Source organism: Echinops telfairi, unplaced genomic scaffold (genome assembly GCF_000313985.2).
Source record: "Echinops telfairi isolate 266 unplaced genomic scaffold, ASM31398v2 ScPeMD7_7467;HRSCAF=8505_1, whole genome shotgun sequence".
NCBI classification, from domain to species: domain Eukaryota; kingdom Metazoa; phylum Chordata; class Mammalia; order Afrosoricida; family Tenrecidae; genus Echinops; species Echinops telfairi.
The window spans coordinates 30,483,928-30,505,552 of NW_022111368.1; the positions used below are offsets into that span (position 1 = coordinate 30,483,928).

At 44.0% G+C, this 21,625-nt stretch overlaps 1 protein-coding gene across 2 annotated transcripts in view; it reads right to left on the minus strand.

Moving 5' to 3' along the window:
* Positions 1–10,705: 10,705 nt before the first annotated feature.
* The window catches only part of EVA1A (eva-1 homolog A, regulator of programmed cell death), a 57,825-nt gene continuing 46,905 nt past the window's right edge, over positions 10,706–21,625 (minus strand). For both annotated transcript variants that reach the window (XM_045283990.1, XM_045283991.1), the window contains one exon: positions 10,706–12,057. In XM_045283990.1, coding sequence (XP_045139925.1) covers positions 11,678–12,057 — 380 coding nt within the window. In that variant the 3' untranslated portion in view covers positions 10,706–11,677. The remainder of the gene's footprint in view (positions 12,058–21,625) is intronic.

Consider the following 21,625-nt stretch of genomic DNA (forward strand, 5'->3'; position numbering starts at 1 on the left):
GAAACTGAGGTACAGGGAGACAGACAGACATAGCTGACAGGACAAGGAAGAGGAGAAACAGAAATAGCTTTATTAAGGGGAACTCTTAGACAAGGTTCTGTGACCTAGACCAACAGGGCAGGGACGTCGTGCTCAGCAGCCGGGGTGGGGGTGGGTTTTTAAAGGGGTGGTCAGGAATGTATGGCAATTAGCATATGGGGTCTGGACACTCTGAGAATTGCTTGTCCACTCCTTGTGGCTTTCTTCAAACCTGGAACATCTGGTTTCACCGGTTATCTTATCTGGCGCCATCTGCTGCTGACCTTCGGGCACGTGCAGGGAAGCACATGCAGGGCCCTGACCTGCTTCAGCTTAGTCCAAACAAGAATCACAGAAATGCTGGCTTTGCTGCTCCCCATAAACGCTCTTAATTTCAACATGCACACGTGGAAGAACAGCTTCCATGGCTTCCCAAATGGGCGCCAAGTTAACCCTGGAAATCCATATTTCTATTGCTTCATTGTGTCCTAGCTTCCTATTAGCTTACCCACACTCAGGAACGTGTGAATTTGGGTGGGGAAGGGGGTGTAAAACATCACCCTCTGGTTCCTCTTTACGTTCTATGTTTGTTTACAGAAGTAAAAAAACAAGGGAATTAAACTGTAGTATTTAGTCAAAAGTTTGATGAGTGTTATGAAATGAGTAAATATTCCAAGTAGAGTTGCTTCTAATTTGTTAAATCCATGGACGGAATGAACATGACTGCAGACACTTACAGTATGTAGTTGCTCAGATGAATGTAAAAGCAGTGTAAATTTGTGATTTCCCTATTGGGCAGCTACCCAGCCGCTCACCTTAGAGAGAACCCCGGCTGTAAGCGCCATGTAAACAGTCGGTTTGCTGAACTAAACAAACAAAAATTACGTATTGGCTCTGCTGAACCTGGGCGTACCAGCTAATCCCACCAGTCGTTCTCAGCCCTACAGGGTCACTATGGGTCGGGCCGGCCTCGATGGCAGTGAGTCTCCCATTCTTGCCTCGGTTAAGAAAGCAGTCCATCTCTTTGCTGTTACGAATTACCATCAAGTCCACTCCGGTTCCTGGAGGCTCTGTGTGTGCTGAGAAGGTCTTCCCCGGACAGCACTGCTGTCACCTTACCAGCCCCAGGTCCCCAGGCCTGTTTCTCTAAGGTCTCACGGGGTGCGTTTGAACCACCAACCTTTTCTGGTTAGCAGCCAAAACCTAACTTGCAGTCCATCACAAACCATTTGTACCACTACGGGATCTCATCTCTTCAGAACTTAAAACAGTCATCATCATCATGAATTTTCAAATCAATGGTTATCGATAAAATGGGAATTCTGATGGAGATTTTCAATAAAATAGCAATTAAGCAGACCTTGAAAGCTAAAATTTCTTAGTTTTTTCTTTTAATGTGAAAGCAACTATTCCGGATCAGGAAACAAGATACTGTGATCTTTGAAACCTGATTTGGGCTGACAAACGGTAAGAAGATGACACCCCGCGTCTGAGCACAGTAGTGTGAAAGAGGGGTCCAGCTTTCAGTTTGCGCCAGCGCTGCCAGGGTTGAGGAGATGAAGAAGACGCAAGAAGCAAAGTTAGCACAGCTCTTCCCAAAGCTGCCTGAGCAAGCGGACATGACTTCATCCGAACTGCCACTCACAGGAGCAGGGAGCTGAAGCTTTGTGACTTCTAATAATAGGCAGAATGAATTTACTGACCTGCTTTGCTTCTACAAAGCAGAATATTATATATAGGTCTGCGTGTGTGTATATACACATATATATAATAAAACCTTGGAATATATATGCATATATAATAAAATATTAGAATAAAAGGGGAGTGGTGCCATAAAGAACATAAAATAAATATCAACCTATCTGGAATCAAAAAGGTAAGGGCAAGAAACATGCTAACTTCATGAAGTGGGGTAGATGAATATGTATGATAAACATTAAATGACTCCAGCCAAAGCATAAGGATTTCAAATAGATACAGAGAAATTGCTGCCAAAGTAAGAGAGACATTCTGGTCTTTAAGTTCGTCCTTAAAGATCCGCGTTCAGAGTAAGCAGGTCTAGACATACAAAGTTGGAACCAGACTCCAAGAACCCTTTCAGTCCTACGTTCATCAACTTCTCTTTGCTCGCACAACAAAGTGTAATGGGGCTGTGCTTCATCAGTGAGTGGCTGTCAATTCCCTAGTGTGGCTTTTACTAGAACTTAAAATTCCGCACATCCCCGTTTACAAAAGGCTATGGTTGGCACTGTCAGCCCCAAATCCATTTGCAAAGTCCCTCTCAGAGATTAGGCCTCATTAAATTCTTTATAACCATGAATCAAGGACGTAGATAATCTTGCCCTCAGGCAGAGTGCCTTGGAAAGTAGATTGCCTCCACCCCTCTCCAACCAGCCCAGGGAGGGGATGTCTCTTAGGACTTGATCTGGGTGTGTCCCTCGCTAGAGATCACCTTACTGTCATACAGGGGTTGCATAGTTATGAGTCATGTCTTATCTCACCGTGACTGCCTGACTTGCAAGGCCCTGTAAGCCCTTGCATGTTATCATGTAAACCCTTTTCTGGAACATAATGTACATGTCCCAATCCTGGCCTTGTGCCTGCTTCTATCGTCTCACCTAAAACTGTGATGCACCGACCACTCACCAATCGTGAATTTATGATGGTTCCTTTGTCCCTTGTCTATATAACAAGCATCCCAACTGTGAGTCCTCACATGCCATTATGGCCTCTTGCTAATGTCCTTCCTCATCTGGATGATGTATCTGTTTCTTTGAATCGTTTTTGTCTCTTTTAAGACTTAATAATTGGCCTCCTTAAATTATGCTTGGGAATGGAGTCTGTTTTGTACCCTAAAATATGCTGTAAGGGAATAAGAGAATTACTCTAAGTGGATGGCTTTAAAGAACAGGAATGTATTTTCTCATAGTTCTGTAGTCTAAAAGTCCAAATCAGGGTCTCAGCCCAATCAATTTCTTCATTACAGGCAGTCCTTAGTTCCTGAACTTGAAGTTCACGTGGCTTCTTTTCCCCCATTTGTGTAACCCTATGTCTCTGGGGGTGTTGTCAAGTAGATTTCAGACTACTAGTCCTAAATTTGTGGTTCAAATCCAACAGTTGCTCTGAGGGGAAAGATGAGGCCGTCTGCTTCTGTCAATATATAGATCCTTGGAAACCCTATATCATTGGAATGGGCATGATGGCAGTGATTAGTATTTTGATTTGGTGTCTCGTTTAAGATAACCTGGTGGCACAATGGTTAAGCCTCCACTGGTAGCAAAAAGGCAGGCAAGTATTCTGATGGGAGCGATGTGGCCATCTGATTCCATAAGGACTGCAGCCTTGGAAACTCTGTGGGGCAGTTCTATTCTGTTCTACAGTCACCAAGTCGACATCATGGGGTTTATTGAGGGGTTTTTGTTTGTTTGTTTAATCTGCTCTTTTTAAATTTTAGGATTAAGTTTATCACTTACCCTATCTTGATATGATCTAATTAATATAACACAGAGCATTCTATTTCCAAACAGTATTATATCCATAGGTCCAGGGGTTAGTATTCCAACAAGTATTTTAGGGAGACAGAATTCAATCCATAACAGTGGCCTGTTGTGTGGTTACTCAGAAACTCTACTATTCCTTCATAGTTCTGGATCATCTCCTTCCAGCCAGCAGACATGTAGAAGGGAGCATGTAGAGAATAATATAGGAAGTTCTGTGGATCCGGCTTCAAAATAAAGAGCCAAGGTCAAGTAGATAAGCCCGTGATATTTTACTAGGCAGAATTCAGTCATATGACCACATTTAACTACGCTGTTTCCCCAAAAATAAGACAGTGTCTTATATTAATTTTTGCTCCCAAAGATGTGCTAGGTCTTATTTTCAGGGGATGTCTTATTTTTCATGAAGAAGAATACGGTACACATTTATTGTTTATTGTTTTATTCAAAGAGACCTCACACTTCCTGTCTGGTCTGGCTGCGCTGCATTCAACAGTGAGCTGCGCAGCGGTGCCCGCTGCTACGGTTCAGAGTCCAGAGTTACGGTAGCTTGGGGGGGGCTTATTTTCGGGGAGGTCTTATTTTGGGAGGTGCCTTATATTTCAGTGAGAGGCAAAACTGTAAGTAGGTCTTATTTTCAGGGGATGTCTTACTTTCGGGGAAACAGGGTAGAAGGAAGACTGGGAAATGCAGCCCAGCTGAGAAAGAGGAGGGAGAAATAGGGTTTAATGAACTCATATGCTCTCTATTATAGTTCAACAGATGAATCTTGTCTGAAAGCAGAGAATACCACTGTGGTAGTTGCATAATTTCATATCACCTTGATAAATGGGTTATAGGGATGTATTCTAACCTGTCAATCAGGTCACCGGCTGATTGATGCCTCCTGGTAAGCATGTCCTTCTCATGAGGATTCTGGGAGTTTTCCTCTCTTCCTCCCTGGAGGTGGGTCACACTCTTTCTCATCTGTGGACAAGCCAGATGGAGCCAAGCTGATGGCAGCCGGAGCTCTGGAGATACTTCCACCACCACTGGACCCACAGGACTTTCCACCCACCGGCCTGTGATCATCCTGCATTAGGCACCACTGCAAGTGCTGCATGATTCTGAATAGGAATTCATGGGGTCATATCGGACCTATGGGCTAATATTGAACTTTTGGACTAGGCTGGGATGTTTTATTGATGCATAATTACTTCTTGATATAAAGTTCTCTCTTACACATATATGAGTGTGTCTGGATTTGTTTCTCTAGTCAGCCCAGTCTAACACAACCAGGCAAAAATCTATTTGTGGGTTGTTGTTTTTTTAAGTACACAGTAACATTCAACTGTGCAGGTCATAATCAATTCATAATCCACTCTGTAAAGCCTGGAGAAGAGTGGGAATGACAGGCACTTTATTGTGCTCCTGGGGAACCTGCTTATGGACCAAGCGACAGCCGTTCCATCAGGACAAGGGACTGTGTTAGGGCTTAAAGTCAGAAAAGGTGTGCATCAGTGTTGTATCCTCTCATGATACTTGTTCAATCTGTATGCTCATCAAATAATCAGAGAAGCTAGAGTATATGAAGAACACAGCATCAAGATTGGGGGCTATCTTATTAAGACCCTTTCATATGCATTTAACACAATCTTGCTTGTTCAAAGTGAATAGGGCCTGAAGTATTCCTTATGAAGATCAAGGATGACAACCTTCAATATGGATTACAAATCAATGAAAAGAAGACCAAAATCCTCACAACTCAACCAATAGGTAGCATCTTGATAAACCAAGTAAAGATCAAAGTTATCTAGGATTTTGTCTTGCTTGTATCCACAATCAATGTTCATAGAAGCAAGACTCAAAAGAGATCAACTGATGCACAGTATTGGGTATATCTACTACACCAGACCTCTGTAAAAAGTTGAAAAATAAGATGTAAGGTGTGCCTAGCCCACGCCAGAGTATTTTCAATCATCTCATATGCATGTGAAAGTTGGCCACTGAATAAGGAAGAGTGAAGAAGAATGGATATATTTGAATTAAGGTGCTGGAAAAGAACATTCAAAGGACCGTGGACACCCAAAAGAACAAACAAATCTGTTTTAAAAGAAGTACAGACAGACTGCTCCTTTGAATTGAGGATAGCAACACGTCCTCCCATGTGCTTTGGTGTAGCATTAAATTAAAAGTGTGACGACGAGGAGGTGGGGGGCTAGCCCCCACCGCTAATCGTGGGTTCAGTAATACTACTTCTGGGTTCAGTAATGCACAATTGTACGGCTGAGATATATAAGTATTATATTAGAGTCATCGAGAGCATGAGAGATATTACAATAATGCAGTCAGACACATTACATAGTAGCATTGCTCACCTCAGCCCAGCTTGGTGGTCCACGTGGAGAGAAGGGGGAAGGGAAGGAGGGTAAGGGAACAAGGGAGAGGGGAGTGACCAGGGAGTGAGCAGCAAGGAGCTCAGAGTCAGAGAGGTCAGAGAGCTCTATATTGCTGACTCACGCCTATATACCTTTTGGGGGGGTGCCAGCCCACTAATTACAGGTAGAGACATACATCACAGGAAGGGGTTACACTATAGGTTACACAGCAATGAGGGGGTGGTCTCTGGGTCTCCATAGGAACCATTATCAGTAGGGTGAAAACTCCTCCTACAGGAGCCTGTCCATTATCCCCAGAGGCAGGGAGCAGGCCAACCCCTGAGGTGGGATGAGACAGCAGTCTGGCAACTGATTGCCTTCAGGGGAGGGAATGCCTGCGCATCTGACCTCCCCCCACACTTTGGTCTTCTTGTAGAGAGAGGCCAGTCTCTGGAAGAGGACACCATTCTTGACAGAGTGGAAGGGCAGTGAAAACAAGGAAGATCCTTGAATAAATGGATAAAGTGGCTCCAATGGTGTGCTCCAACACGACAATCACGAGACCAACACAGGGCCAGGCAGTGTTTCATTCTGTTGTATATATGGCTGCTGAGTCAGGACCACCTCATCAGTCAGGACCACAAGGTCAGCAGTTTGAAACCACCAACTGCTTCAAGGGTGAAAGATGAATTGGATATCTGCTCCCATGAAGATTCACAGTCTAGGAAACCCACAGGAATCAGTTCTACTCTATCCTACAGGGTCACTATGAGTTTGAACCAATTCTATGACAACGAGTTTTAAGGTTGAGATAATTCAACAAATAGTTGCTGAATCCCTATGATGTGATAAATTTTGAGTGTCCTATTGAGATGCAAGATGAACAAGGCAGATCTGAACTTGAGGCACAAATAGATCATTCCAAAGCAATGAAGTAACAAGAGTGATCACAGGAAACATAGGATACATGGAAACAGAGGACAATTCTTAGTTCAGTCTGGACTATGAGACTTTCTAGTTGAGGACACACTAGTGCTGAATCACGGATGAACATCGGACTAGGAGAAAAAGAATAAAAAAAGAAGCAACAACCCAAACAATGAGTGTGAAAGAGAACTACAAGCAATTTAACAATGATTAGAGTGTAAATGGATGAGTAAGGACAGGAGCTGAAGGTGCAGGAACCTGCCAAGGGGAACCTGGCATCCTATACAGAGGCAACTGAATACTCCAGGGCGTAATGGAAGGAATTGGCGGTGCGTGAAAGAAGACAGAAGTCTTCACCAACCCTTTTTGTTTTTTCAGAAGCCGATCATTCGGTTCCTCTTCCCAGTCTAGTTTAGGCTGGAAGCTCCACTGAAGCTTGTCTGAAATGCCAGTTGCATTTCAGCATCACAGCAACACAAAAGCCACCACAGTATGACAAATTGACATATAAGTGATAGACTAAGGTGTACTTGACCCAAGTCATATTTCCAATTGCCTTATATGCATGTGAAAGCTGAACAACAAATAAGACCACAGAACACTTAGTGCCTTTGAGCTGTGGTGTTTACAAGGAACGTTGACAGTACCATGGCTGCCATTAGGAATAAATGTGTGATGGCCAGGCAACCAGATGTTCCACCAAGTGAGCATGAGCAGAGTTCATGATCTCATATGCTTTGGATATGTTGGTAAAGTTCATGATCAGCACAAAAAAAGACAAAAAGACCTACTCTTAATGAGATGGGTTGACAGTAGCTGTGTACGGACCAGGCAGGGTTTTGTCTGCTGTCCTTAGGGTCACTCTGAGTTGAAACTGACTTGATGCCACCCAACAACTAGGGAGGGACTGAAGCATCAGTCAGTGATCACGCTGGTTTCGAGGTAGGACTTGACGACTCTGGGGGCATCACGGCAGCACCCACATTGAGCTCTTAAACCACAAGGTCTGTGGTTGGAATTGACCAGTAGCTTCTCAGAACGAGGGCTTTCTGCTCCTGTCAAAGTGGATCCCCGTGGAAACCTAGAGGGGCAGTTCCAGCCTCTCCTGTGGGGTTACAATGGATCAGAACTGACTGGAAGTTTGGAAGGCTTGAAGACCAATTTGGAGGCTTTTGTCATCCGCAAGGTAAGGACATGAACGAGGCTGTAGAGGAGGCACCACTCAAAAACTCACTTCCGTTGGGCCCATTCTAACTCAGGGTGACCCTGAGAGCAGGGCAGACTTGCCCTGTGGGTTCCCTAGATTGCAACTCTTTCCTGGACTAGCTAGCCTCACCGGTCTCCTGTGGAGGGACTTGTTTTCAAATTGCTGACCTTGGGGCTAGCAGCCCAATGTGTAACCACCATGCCATGGTATCTCCAGAGGGATAAATATAATTATGAAGAAAACGTAACAATTGGGTATAAGAGAGGGTTGAACCAATCTTAAACTTCCTGGTAATGGAAGCTGTCACTGAGAGAAAGAGAGCAGTTAGGGGAGTGTGGTTTGGAGCTTTTCAGTTACCTATTGTATAAACAAACCACCGCAAAATAAGTGGCATAATTACTCAGGAATTCAGTGAACCATGAATGTGGGCAAGGTTCAATGGTGATGGATTTTCTTGATCCCATAATGCCCAGGGCTATGGCTGGGAAGACTAAGGACTAGAGTCACACGGAGAGTTCTCCACTCAATGAATGAATAGCACTTTCATCTGGCGGCTAGCGAACAGGGCTCAGTGTGCAGGTTCTGCAACGTCCCTGTACTGGAATCACACGGTAGCATCAGCAGTTCTCCTAATCACGGTAACTAAAATTTGCCTTTCTGATATTGCCAGTTGTGAAACAAGTATCTCCTATGGTTGAGCACCAGTGAAATTTACCCAGGATGGGAGAGATCTCAAATCCACCGCATGTATCTTAGGATGTGTGCAGTGGGCCAATACTGAGGAGGTGAGGAAAATATACAACAGTAAAAACTTTGGGGGGGGTGGGCCAAAAGCGAGAGTCTGCAGGAAAACCAAGAAAGACAAGTGTGGCACAGTGGTCATTGCTAGTGTCTTCGCAGTATCCTAAACCTCCACTGCCTACTTGGTCCACACCCACTCCTATTTTTTTAAGCACTTTTACAGCAGATTTGCCCAGTGCAACACACCAGTTTGTTCCTGAACTGCGCTTCCTGGGGTGTAAATTAGGGCACAGCTTCCAACATCACAAGCAGCCACCGGCAGGAGGAATGGAGACTGCAAACTGAACTGTCTTCAAACAGAACCTGGAAGCAAGATCGGAGCGGGAGACCTGAGAATCGGCAACCGAAGAGGATCCCCCCACTTCTTCAGGTGTGACGCCGATGTTCTTGTAACGTGGAAACATTGGAGCTGGTTAAACTGTCACCCAGTCCATTTTGTGCTAGAGATAACGCTTCCAGGCCCCTGAAGACGGGAATTTCATGGACGTGGTAGAAAGATATCAGGATATTGATAAGTGGAAAAGCCAGGCGCTCCAGTCCCCTCACAAACACCTGCACCAATGAACCCAGGCCGAATAATCATCCTGTAATAGCCTCAGATGCATGCTGGGGATGGCGTCAGGTCTTTAGCTTCATTTTTGTAAAAGATACAGCCCAAGATAAAGTATGTTAATCAAAAGTCTAGATGACTAGGATGCTTCCACACTTCTCGCTAAGGGACTAAAAGGACAATGGATAAGAGAACCTCACTGAACAAGACTGTTGGTACTTGCTACTAGCCCCTGGAGCCACCCAGAATGCAGCTGGTCACAGATGGTTTCAACAAGCTACTGCTCCCTTGGCAAAGGAGATTTGAGAAGGTTCAGTTCTTAAGCCAGCCCTCCAGCCCCTCTAACGATGAGTTCCTAGAGCAATGGAGACCTCACCAGAGGACGTTTCCTGAACATTTTCATAGGCACGGGCTTTACATCAATGGACAAGGGAGGTCACAGGAGGAAGGCTCTAAGGCAAGGACTCACTCCTACCAAGATTAGGCAACCAATATACAGATCTCGTTATCCCTATTTTACTAATATATTTGATGTTTCCTTTCTGTAACCATTTCTAAGTGTGGCACTGCCGTACTGCTGTTCCTTCCCTGCCAAGTCCCTATCTCACACAGGGCCAACATCTTCCTTCTTTAGGTAAACTTTCTATTCTTTGATCTGCCCAGCAATAACTCAATCATGGAACCACACTGCAACTGTAACATAGTACAGAAAATGAAAAGGTCACAATTATACAAGAGCTACTTCTCCACTCCAATCTTTGAAGGGCCTTGACAAAAGACCACCTGTGGTGGTTACATGATCTGTTGTCTATTTGAGACTTAAGAATGAAGGGGTGCAGTTTAGCCTGCCAATCAGGTCGCAGCTTGATGACCTCAAGCGGAGGTGCTAATGAGATAAAAAGCTCACTGGAGACAGGACACATGCCTACTCCCTGCAAGGATGCTTGCTGACAAGAAACGTGAAGCTACGCTAGAACCCTGGAGCTGAAGGAGCCATGTGGTGACCCCCTGCCAGCACCGAGATGCTTCCACTGCCACTGCATCCACAAGACTTCCCACCCACTGGCTTGTGATCTTCCTGTATCACATCACTGCATGTGTTTCGTGAGTCTGAAGAAAATTGATAAATTGGTATCAGACATAGAGGCTAATATCTGACTTATGGACTTGATCTGGACAGGGCTGGGATGTTTTCTCAATATACAATTGATATTTGAGCTCTTTCTTATATACACATGAGTGTCTCTGGATTTGTTTCACTAGTCCACCCAGACTAACACACCATCCTTACCAACATAACAGGTTTTCATGTCAAGCAAAAATCAACAGAAAGAAACACAAAACAAAGGAGAATTTGTGTAATATTTATTTTTTAGCTTCCCCAAATTGGGCTTTATTCTCACCTTTTCCCATTACTGTTCCCTTTTTTCCTAGAAATCCAAAGTTATTTGTGTTTTTACACAAAATGTTTAAAATCATGTTTACCTGGAATTATAGCAAAACATCTCTCCAGAAGTGGGGGTGGAAAAAACCACAGATTTATTCTTATGCAGCATTCTCAAATACACATATTAATATATCTTCATAAACTATTTAAAATAAAACCCTTCATCCTTTAAGGTTTATTAGCATTTTATAGTTCACTGACACAACTCCCAAAATACTATAATTCAATTCATGTTCATGAACGAGATGGGAAATATACTAAAAAAATGGATTTTAATCCCTGAGGTGCCAGTTAAAATGGACAAGGTTGCCATTGCAACAGAAGATTAAAAAATTAGCTATAAATAATAAGCATGGATCATGTGATCTAGATCAAAATTATCTCCAAAACATGGAGTCTTTAGAAAATTTCATTTCCTGGGTTAAGTTCACTCTGCTATCCCGCACCCTCATGCTGTAACAATCTTTCCTTTTGCAAAGGAATAAGACATAATGACATTGGTAAAACTTCTGGAGCCTGAGAAATCCAGAGAAACCACAGTCCCATTTCTCTAATCTCCACCCACATTGCCGGGGACAGTGAGCTAGCACCATCCCGAGATCTGGAAAGGTGGATGAACTGACTTGGTTGTCTCCTCTATACAGTCAGTCCAAAAGGAGCAGACACCAGCCTTCCTGGTTAGAAACTGAGTTGTCCTGCTTTTTTCTGTTACCATAATAAAAAAAAAAGGCAGGCATTCCATCTTCTCCCATCCGCTTGGGTCTATCAACAGAACTGGGTTTTAGTCTGCTGTGCCCACGCCTGCGCAGACCCTGTCTCTCCTTGGTGGCACCGAGCAGCTCAGCGGGGGAAGCTGCACTCATGCCCCACCCCCTAGTAGTAGCAGTTCAGGCTCCGGGTGCCAGGCACCTCAGGCTGGCCATTCATCCAGATCTCCCTGATGATGCGTTCCCGCTCCTCCAGCCGCTGGGCCCGCTCTAGCTCCTCCGCCGACGTGAAGACGTTCTTGTTCAAAGTCCTCTCGAAGCGGCGGTGTCTCCGGACCGAGAGGTCAGACGCAGTGTCCGAGCCGCCATCCTCACTGTCACTGCTCCCACTGCTGCTCTCTCTGTCCTGCAAGAAGGTCCTCCGGGGAGGGCGCCGCCGCCGGCAGTCGGTGTAGCAAGAGATTCTCATCACCAAGGCAACCAGGGTGAGGACCAGTCCAACGCACACGCCAGAGACAAAATACAGGGCTGCCCGTTCAGGATTTTCTGGAGGACGATAAGAAGAGAGGATTTAAGCGGTGACGACTCCATACCCTGCGACCAAGTGTAACTCCAGTCCAGGTCACAAACCTCTCCTCAGAGTCCTGGGCTTTGATGGTTACAAAGTCTGCCCTGCCATACGACCAGTTACTTACTACATTCAAAGCATTATTACTGACCAACGCATCAGGGCTTCTTTTTCCTGTTCTTGCCACTTCCGTTTTGAAATTATTTCAAACTGAAAAGTTTTTAAAAAGGAAAAACTCAAGTTATTTAACAACTGTCTTTAAAATCCATTCATTTACGAGATATATTTGCCAAAAGCCCCCTTTTGGGAAGCACAGAAAAATCTTCGCTTCTGAACATGCTTGTACAACATTGGAATTGCCTTTTAAGCAGGTACTTTCTGCAATGACTACCTTGGAATTGCCTTTTAAGCAGGTATAGTCTGCAATGACTACCAGAAACCCATGCTTCTGGTGTTTCACGTCCTGTGTAATCGCCTCTGCCTGTGTACAAGCTACCCCTCGTGACTGCCTTGTCAACAGCGGGCACATACCGTGGGCCGGGCTTCAGACCACCTCAGAAGGTGAACAGAGCAATCAGACAAATAACACAAAGCTCCGTGTTCACTATACTGTTGTCTATTAAGGGTGCAATATCATGATGAAAAAACCCCAATGTTGAAATAGTGTGAAAATGACCAAAACATGACAGAAAGACACATGCTGTTGGGAAAATGGTGCTGATAGACGGGCCTGGGATGCAAAGTTCCCGCAAACCTTCCATTTGTAAAAGGACACATTTTCTGCAGCCAGCAATAAAGCGAAGCATGATAAAACGAGGCCTGCCAGGATAGCAGAAGTGACGAACGAGCACCACTGCTAACACGAGGTTCCAGGAGTCTGTGGCTGCCACCCTGCTCCTTCACTCTGTCATGTCTTGCTTGCTCTGATGAAGACATGCACAGCCAGGTTGTCCGAGTCCCACAGAGGGTTGGCACTGCACGGAGCGCAGCGCAGTCTCGTGCCAACAGCCTTGGAGGAAGTGGACCACACCAAGGGCCCTGTGAGGGAGCTCAGAAGCCGATCAGCTTTTAGTCAAGCTTGAGGTGGCCAACACAGCCCGCAAGGACAACGTGACTGCAGCCTTGTGAGAGACCTTCCATTGGAGAAATCAGCCAGGTGGCACCTGGACCTTTGCTCCACAGAAACACAGAGATGGTAAATGGTGTCATTTTAAGCCACTGAGTTTAGGGGGTATGGGTGACACAGCAATAGATCATTCATCCTACTTCCCATTTAAAGCCAGTGCAGGCATTTTGGAGTGACTTCATCGTGGTAATCACCAGGGGATTTACGGGGACCGGAGCTCTTCCTGGGTGAGAGGAGAAAATAATCATGCTGGTGTAAGGTGACCAGACGTCCCACGTTTGGCAGGGCAGTCCCAATTTTTAACAAATTTTCCTGCATCCCGCGACATTTTTAAAAAGTCCCGATTTTTTGAAAGAATGCACGAAAAGATAGGGTATATAGTTTTCAGCTGCCATGTGGCTATTTCGCCAGGATATGAGTTTTATCAATGGTGTCCCGCCTTACCAATGTTAAAATCTGGTCACCTTATGCTAGTGGTGAGCAGTGTGCTACGTGAACCCAGTGCGGATGCCTACAAGATGAACCCCACCAACCGAAAGACTGCCTGTGGGCGAACAGCTTCCTTCTCCTGGCAAGTGTGAGAAGACAGGGACACACCTGGGCAGGAATCGGAGAGCCTGGTCAAACGGACATGAGCCAAGACATGAGCCTGTAAACACATTTCCTGTGATCCATATTCACTTTCGGAGGAGCCCTAGTGGTCTAGCAGGAGCCCGGGTGGCATAATGGTGATGGGTTTTGCTGCTCACCACAAGGTCAGCAGTTTAAAACCCTCAGCTGCTCCTTGAGAAATGTAAGGATTTCTACTCACAGTCCAGGAAACCTACCCGGGGAGTTCTCCCCTGTGCTAGTGCCACTATGTGTCGGAAGCTACTTAATGGCAGTGCGTCCTGAACTTGTATATTCACTTTTAAGGAGAACTCAAAGTAGTCTTGTGCGTTTTTTAGAAGAATATGTTGTTGTTGTTGTTGTTGTTGTTAGGTGCCAATGAATTAGTTTGGACCCACTGCGACCCTGCGCACAACAGAAGAAAGCGCTGCATGGTCCTGCGCCGTCCTCACAATGCTCCCTAGATCTGAGCCCATCGTTGCGGCCGCAGCACCAGCCCATCCCATTTCGACGAGGGCTTTCCTCTTGTCCACTAACCTTTTATTTCACACAGCATGATGTCCTTCAGGGAGTGGTCTCCTTTCTTGACTATACATCCAAAGTATATAAGTCAAAGTCCCGCCATTCTTGCCTCTAACGAGAACTCTGGCCATATTTCTTCCAAGATATTTCAGTTTGTCCTTTTGGCCATCCATGCTACTTTCAATATTCTTCTCCAGCAGCACAATTCAAATCCATTGATGTTTCTTCCATCTTTCTTATTCGATGTCCAACGTTCAGACGAACATGAGGCCATTTAAAAGACCATGTCTGGAATCAGGCACACCTTAGTCCTCAAAGTAACACCCTTGATTTTCAACACCCTGAAGAGGTCTGTACAGCAGATTTTCCTAATACAGCATGTCGTTTGATCTCGTGACTGCTGCTTCCATGAGCAAGTAAGACAAAGTCCTTGACAACGTCAGCCTTTTCTCCCTTTATCATGATGTTATGACCTATTGGTTCAGTTGTAATCATTTTGGCCTTCCTGACATTGAGTCGTGATCCATACTAAAGCTGCCATCCTTCATCTTTATCAGCAAGTGCTGAAGAAGAAGAATATCTACAACATCAAATAAAGTACAAATTTGTCTTTTAGATTTAATAATATTTCTAAGAGAGTTTTCCTGATCTGTGCATGTAGGTCAATACTCCTACATAATGTTCTGTAATAGAGCTCTAAGAAGTTCATTTAGACTACTCTTCTTTAAAAAAAATTTTTAAAAGCCATTGCAATCCAAGCTAGAGTCGACGTTCTTGTGTCCTTGTGTCTCTCTCTATGCACACTAGAGAATTGGTTATCTGGAAGCAGAAGGTGAGGCAGTTTATTGTGCCAACCTGGCCGATAAACACATGTGGGGTTAATTGAAGGGCAGAGGGATAAATGGCTCAGTGAGCCTCGCCTTTCGAGTTCTCGTGTCTCTTGCTTTCTGATGGTCGGACCAGGGTGCAGCTGCCTTAGCCAGTTCCCTGCTTCAAGTGGCAAGTCTCACTTCCTGCCAGAGATGCCCAAGGAGAAGCCACATGGACCTACCCCGATGCAGCCCTGAGTGCTGGAGCAGCCGTGTGGAGACCCCTGCCAGAGCTGAGATGCTTACACATTCACTGACTCAGCTTTCCTCCTGCAGTCGGCGTCATAGTGTATGTTTTGTGAGATGGAGGAGGACTTTGTGGATTGGTGTCGGATATATGGGTTAATGTTGGATTTGTGGGCTTGGGCAGCCCTGGGTTGGGATGTTTTCTTGATGTGCACTAAACATTTATCTAAAACTCTCTTATATCTATATGCGTTTCTGTGGAACTGTTTCTCTAACATACCCAGACTAACACAGAAGGGTTGGGCCAAAAGATATAGACATTTTGGAATCTTGTGCATTTTACTACATTGCATCCAATATAATAGTCTAAATCTGGCATATTGAACCCATGTATTTACAATTTTTATAAATATATATTTTAATTTAACATTTTACTGGGTGCGCTGACAGACATCATAACATTCCATAGTTCAATCACATCAAGCAGTATTATAAAATTGCTATCACAATGTTTCTAAACATTTTCTTTTACTTTTTTCTTGAACTCCTTGATTTCAGCTCCCTACTTTCTACCCTACCCTCCAGGAAACCTCTTTTTTTGCCTACAATAGTTTTGGTTTTGAGGGGTTTTTCTTGCCATATCTTGTACGATCCAATATATCTATTCACATACAATTCTGTTGTTTGATCCCATCAAGTGGGGTTATACAGACAATAATGCTATCAGCTCCCTGTTCCCCTCTCCACCCCCCCTTTCTTCCCATACCTTCAGGGAACCATTACTCCTGTTACAGTTTCTGAAGGGTTATCTGTCTTAGCTTTCATGTACTGAACTATCTTAAATATACAAATGAACATACACAAATCTAACATGATTAATGAGGTAAAACAAATAAAAACAATAATAGTAAGATGAGGAAATATAAAGAACTAGAGGATAGTTATGTGGCTCTGTATTTATAAATGTTAATCTCACTGAAAGTGCCACTGAAATGACAGTATGATGAATAAATATGGCACAAACTACAAGGGCCTTGCGTATGGCCCTGTTCAATGCTCACCCTCATGAAGAGATCACTGAAGAAGTGGGTGCTATAGCCACGAGTGGAGAAGAAACCAGAGGGTACTTGGCTCTCAGAAAGAATATCATCTACGGTCTTAAATGTTTGTTTTAAAACAAGCAGCCACCTAAATGAAGCATCAAAACCAGAAGTACACCAGCCTGTGTGATCCAAGATTGTAAATAATAAAATCCAAATCCAAAGGAGGGAATAGTATTATAGCTTAACTTGTGAACACCTGGTTTTGCAGCGGGCATTGGAGGACAGTGGAAGGGCAAAATCCATTTGTAGGGTCCCCACATGGATTAAGCCTTTGGTGAATCCTCCTTGACTACAGTCTAGGGAGGTGAATAGCCTTGCTATTAGAGAAACATTGTAAAATTGATTATAGCAGATGTATTATCATTTCTTTTTTTTTGTATTATCATTTCATCTACAAAAGGACCTATAAAAAATTTCAATCGTGCTCTTGTTAGATGCTGTCAAGTCAGTACTGACTCATCGCGGCCCCTATGTACAACAGAACAAAACACCAATCATTCCTGCTCCATTCTCACAATTGCTGTTATTTCAACCATAGGTGTCCAAATGTTTCTACCATGTAACTAAATCCATGATACTGTCAGCCTGGAGCTTTAGAATCAAGCTCCTTTTCTTTCACTTCTCTTTCTCCTTCCAATCCTCCTTTTCTCTCTTTTCTTACTCCACTCCTTCTCCCTATATGGTTACCTTTGAGGAAACAGAAAGAGAGGTAATGCTATTTCCCTAGGCCATATAGTCAAAGTACCGAAGTAAACGTACTCTATCTCTCTGGTTCCATACCCCATAATTGAGATTTTCTCATTATTCCATGTGCTTCTCTGGCCTTGCTATCAATGCTACGATGCCACCTACAGTACAGGGCTGTTGAGAGCCTCAATGTTAAGAACTACCTGTTTCCATTGAGTTGATTCCTATTGATAGCAACCCCAGGTGGGACAGAGTTTCACGGGATTTTCTTGACCGTTTTTGCTATTTATGGAAGCAATTTGCTAGGCCTTCCTTCCATGGAACTTCTGGGTAGATTTGAATCACCAACCTCCAGGTTAGCAGCTGATCACAAATCACTAAGTCTACTGAGGCTCCTTGTATTCTCAGAATCCATTTGCTTAACATTGACACTCTCCTAGGCCAAAAATTGTGAGGTCAACAGAAGGGTTAAAACTTCTACCCATATATTTACAATCCCCTGAGGAAGTCATGACTGGGATAACCCATGAACTCTTTATCAATATGTATTTATCTATGATTAGTTCATGTCCACATGGTCAAAATAAACAAGCACAAAGCTATCAGGGCACAGATTCGTGTGCAACAACTTGTTGTCTGACTACAGGCTAGAATAGCCCTCATTATCTAGAATCTAGATGGTAGAGACAACTTAGAAATTTCTCAAGCCATTGGACCTATTAGCCAATGGGACAAATAAGAGTTTGTCTTACACCTTGTAACAAATACGAGTTCTGGAGTTGAAAACCTACAGTTTGGTTAAATCCAATGATGTGCCTTTCTTTTGTAAAGGAGAAAGACTCTCTCATTGATGAGGCAAATGATCTTGGGTCAATAACAACTTTACTAAGCACTGTAGACTAACTGAAATAATAAGGACAGAACAAAAGTAATGAGTTCAAAGTCATTGAATGGAATAATGACAATGTCCATGAAGTACCATTGGGGTAGGCTCAGAGAGTAGGCCAATGGTGAAAAGTCAGCATGAGTGGGAAATGTAAAACCAAAATAGCGAGAAAGGTTCATTCCAGAGTGATATTAACAAAGCCTAGCTTCAATGACAATGCAGAAGTGAAAAAACAAAACACGAACACTGTAATAGAATAACATGAAAATCCATTTGCTTAAAAAACGAGGTTTATGGTTCATAAAGACAAGGCTTCCGCAGAAGGACCACATTCTTGGGCTCGTTTGTTCTGCCGAGGATCTACAGGTGCCCTTTTGGTCTAGAGCAGTGGTTCTTAACCTTCCTCATGCTACGACCTTTTCACACAGCTCCTCACGTTGTGGTGACCCCCAACCATCACATTATTATTGTTGCTACTTCATAACTAATTTTGCGACTGTTATGGATCGGGTAACCCCTGTGAAAGGGTTGTTCAACCCCCAAAGGGGTCGTCACCCACAAGTTGAGAACAGCTGCTCTAAAGCAAGTCAGACTCTCCCTCCAAAACCACTGTCGGTTGCTAACAGAATGGAATTTCTGCAGCCCACTGTATTAGGCTGGGATAGGAGGTGATCGCTCATCTTGGTGCCCAGGGCTAACTTCTGTCCATACACTCACGGTCCAACTTGACCACTGACCCTACTTTATTTGGCTGCTCTGAGCTATCTTTACTTTGGATGCCTGGTCTTCATACATGCCCCCAGAGATACATGTAGACTATCCAATAGATGAACTTGAGGGAAGCAATTTCCCAATCTCAGTGGCCATTGTCATTGTCCGTTCCTCCACTGAGCTGTATTACAAAGTGCTTTCTACTCCCATAAACAGTTACAGCGTGGGGACCCACGGGCTTGCTGTGGGTCTGTGTGGACTCTGGGGCAGAGACTTGGGTTGTAGTTTGGTGCCGAAGGAGTAAGCTGTCCTCTACCCACTTTTACAAGTGGCCTTCCTCTACTTGAACAAGACACAACCCCTCCCCAAGGGCCAAAATTAGCCCCCCAGCAAGAAAAAAATTCAAATTATCCATGTCAATGTTGAGGGCACAGACTCCGCCCCCAGCTCGGTAACTTGTCCTTTTCTAGGTCGGTTCAGTTCTTGACTTTCAACAGAAGCAAAGGAGGACCCAAGCACGTTGTCAGATGAGAAATCATCAAAAATCATTTTCGATGACAGATAACCGATTTGGGGCATGGAAATGAAATTTAATTGAAAAATATGAGTGACTTCACTACAACGAGGCCTCCTTTGTTCCCAATGACATGCTTATGTGAACAAGCTTCCCGAACCCCCAGAGTCGCTATGAGTCTATGAGAAATGAGGCAATGAATTTGGTTTTGAATTCCTAGCTACAAAAAAAAAAAAGAGACGGGAATCAAAATTTCATTTAATTGTTCTCTTGCAGTAACACTGAACCATTCCTTCTTACAATAAGTATCATTTATCCTTGAATATATAAACTAATTGAAAGAGGAAAAAACATACTGCTTTAAGACCTGCATTTTCTAAAATTTTCCATTTCATGTTTAAAATACATTCCTATGCTTTCCACATATAGAAATGTAGTGGTTACACAGGAGCCTGTTAACTGCAAAGTCCAGCAGTTCAAAACCATCAGCCGCTCAAAGGAAAAAGATGGGGCTTTCTACTCCTGGTCACAGTGTGAGAAGCCCACGGGGCGGTTCTGCCCTGTCCTATAGAGCTACTGTGAGTCAGCATGGGCTCCTGGCAGTGAGCTTGCAGGGTTGTATTTTTTTTAATGCTTTCCAACTGCATACAAAAGCATATTTCCACAGAAAACTCATCATCTTTTACCGCGGATCAGGACGTTTCCATCTACCTGTCCTGTCTTTCTCCTTTCCTGTCTCTCAACATCTTCCTTTCTGACCAAGGTTCTCCCAGTCACCTTTCTCCACATGTTTGTTACAGTTAACGTTTTGTGTCAAATTGGCAACACCAGCATTCTCAGCCGTGTGGTGGTGAAGACCTAATAATGCCCTATGACGTAATCACTTCCATAACAGGATGGGCTATTTGAGCCTATGAGTAGCCAATCCATTATAAGAAGATAAGGGTGGGATAAAAACCCTTACTCAGATCAGACTGATCCAGCCAATGGAAAGGAAGAGCCCCTGGGGAGCACAGCTTGCTTCCAATAAAAATGGACCTGGTGGAAAAGCTTGCTTGCTTTTGACTGGGTCTGGATCTTACAGCTGGCACCCTCTCATCTAGTTCTTTAGACTGGCACCAATGGCCAACCATTACTGATTCTGAGAGTCACTAGTTGCCCACTAACTGGCCTGCCAAACTTGGGTTTATTTGCCCCTGTAGCCATAAGCCTGGCCTAATGACCTTGGGTTCATTAGCTTCTGCAGCCACCGTCCTGTGGTTTCCCTCTGGGGTCCATCATCTCCAGCAGCTACATGAGTCAGCAGAAGCCTCCAGCCTATCATCTGATTTGAGGAATTGGAACCTGCCTGGACATGAATTTGCCCACTTCTACAAATGTGGGAGCAATTTCTTTGATAGGAATTTCTCTTTCTCTCCCCTCCCCCACCCTTCTTTTCGCTCTGATAGACATGAGCTATAATCAACGTAACAGCAACAGTTTTGGACCCACAAGCATACCCTCTCCATGCTTGTACCTGACTCCTGAGCTGGAAAGCTAAAATGTAAGCTCCTTAGTCAACATTTTTCCTTGGATAATTAACTTTCAACAGAAACCAGCCTTTCTCTATTGCATTAATATGTTGCTCAGAGAACTAATTCTTGGATCCACAGTCAATGCTCATGGAAACAACAGTCAAGAAATCAAATGACATGGCACGTTGCATTAGGACAATCTGCTGCACAAGCCCTCTTTAAAGTGCTGATTGACAAAGGAGGTCATTGTGAAGACTAGGGTGCACCTGACCCAAGCCATAGTATTTTCCCTCGCCTCATACGCATGCAAACATTGGACAATGAATAAGGAAGGCTGGAGAAGAATTGATGCTTTTGAATGTTGGTGAAAAATACTGAAAGTATTGTGGCCAGAAGAACAAAAGAATTGTCTCGGCGGGGGAGGGGGTGGTTTGGGGCAGGGAAAAAAAATGTCTCTGAAGAAATACCACCAGACTGCTTAGAAGCAAAAATGACAAGACTTCATATCATGTACTTTGGACATATTCTCAGAAGAAACTGCTCCTTGGAAAAGGAATCACGTTTGGTACAGTAGAGGGCAAGCAAAAGAGAGGAAGACCTTCAACAAGATGGGCTGACACAATGGCTGCAATAATGGGCGAAACATATCAATGGTAAGTACTGAACTCTATAATTTTGTCTCCATTTCTTGAGACAAATTTACTAAAAGGATTTTCCAGATCATGAGGGCTTCCAGCATAACCTTCCTGGTTGTACACGTTAATGAAGTTATGCAACCTTGTTTGGAAAATGGGTTCTTTCCAGATGCTTAGACACCAT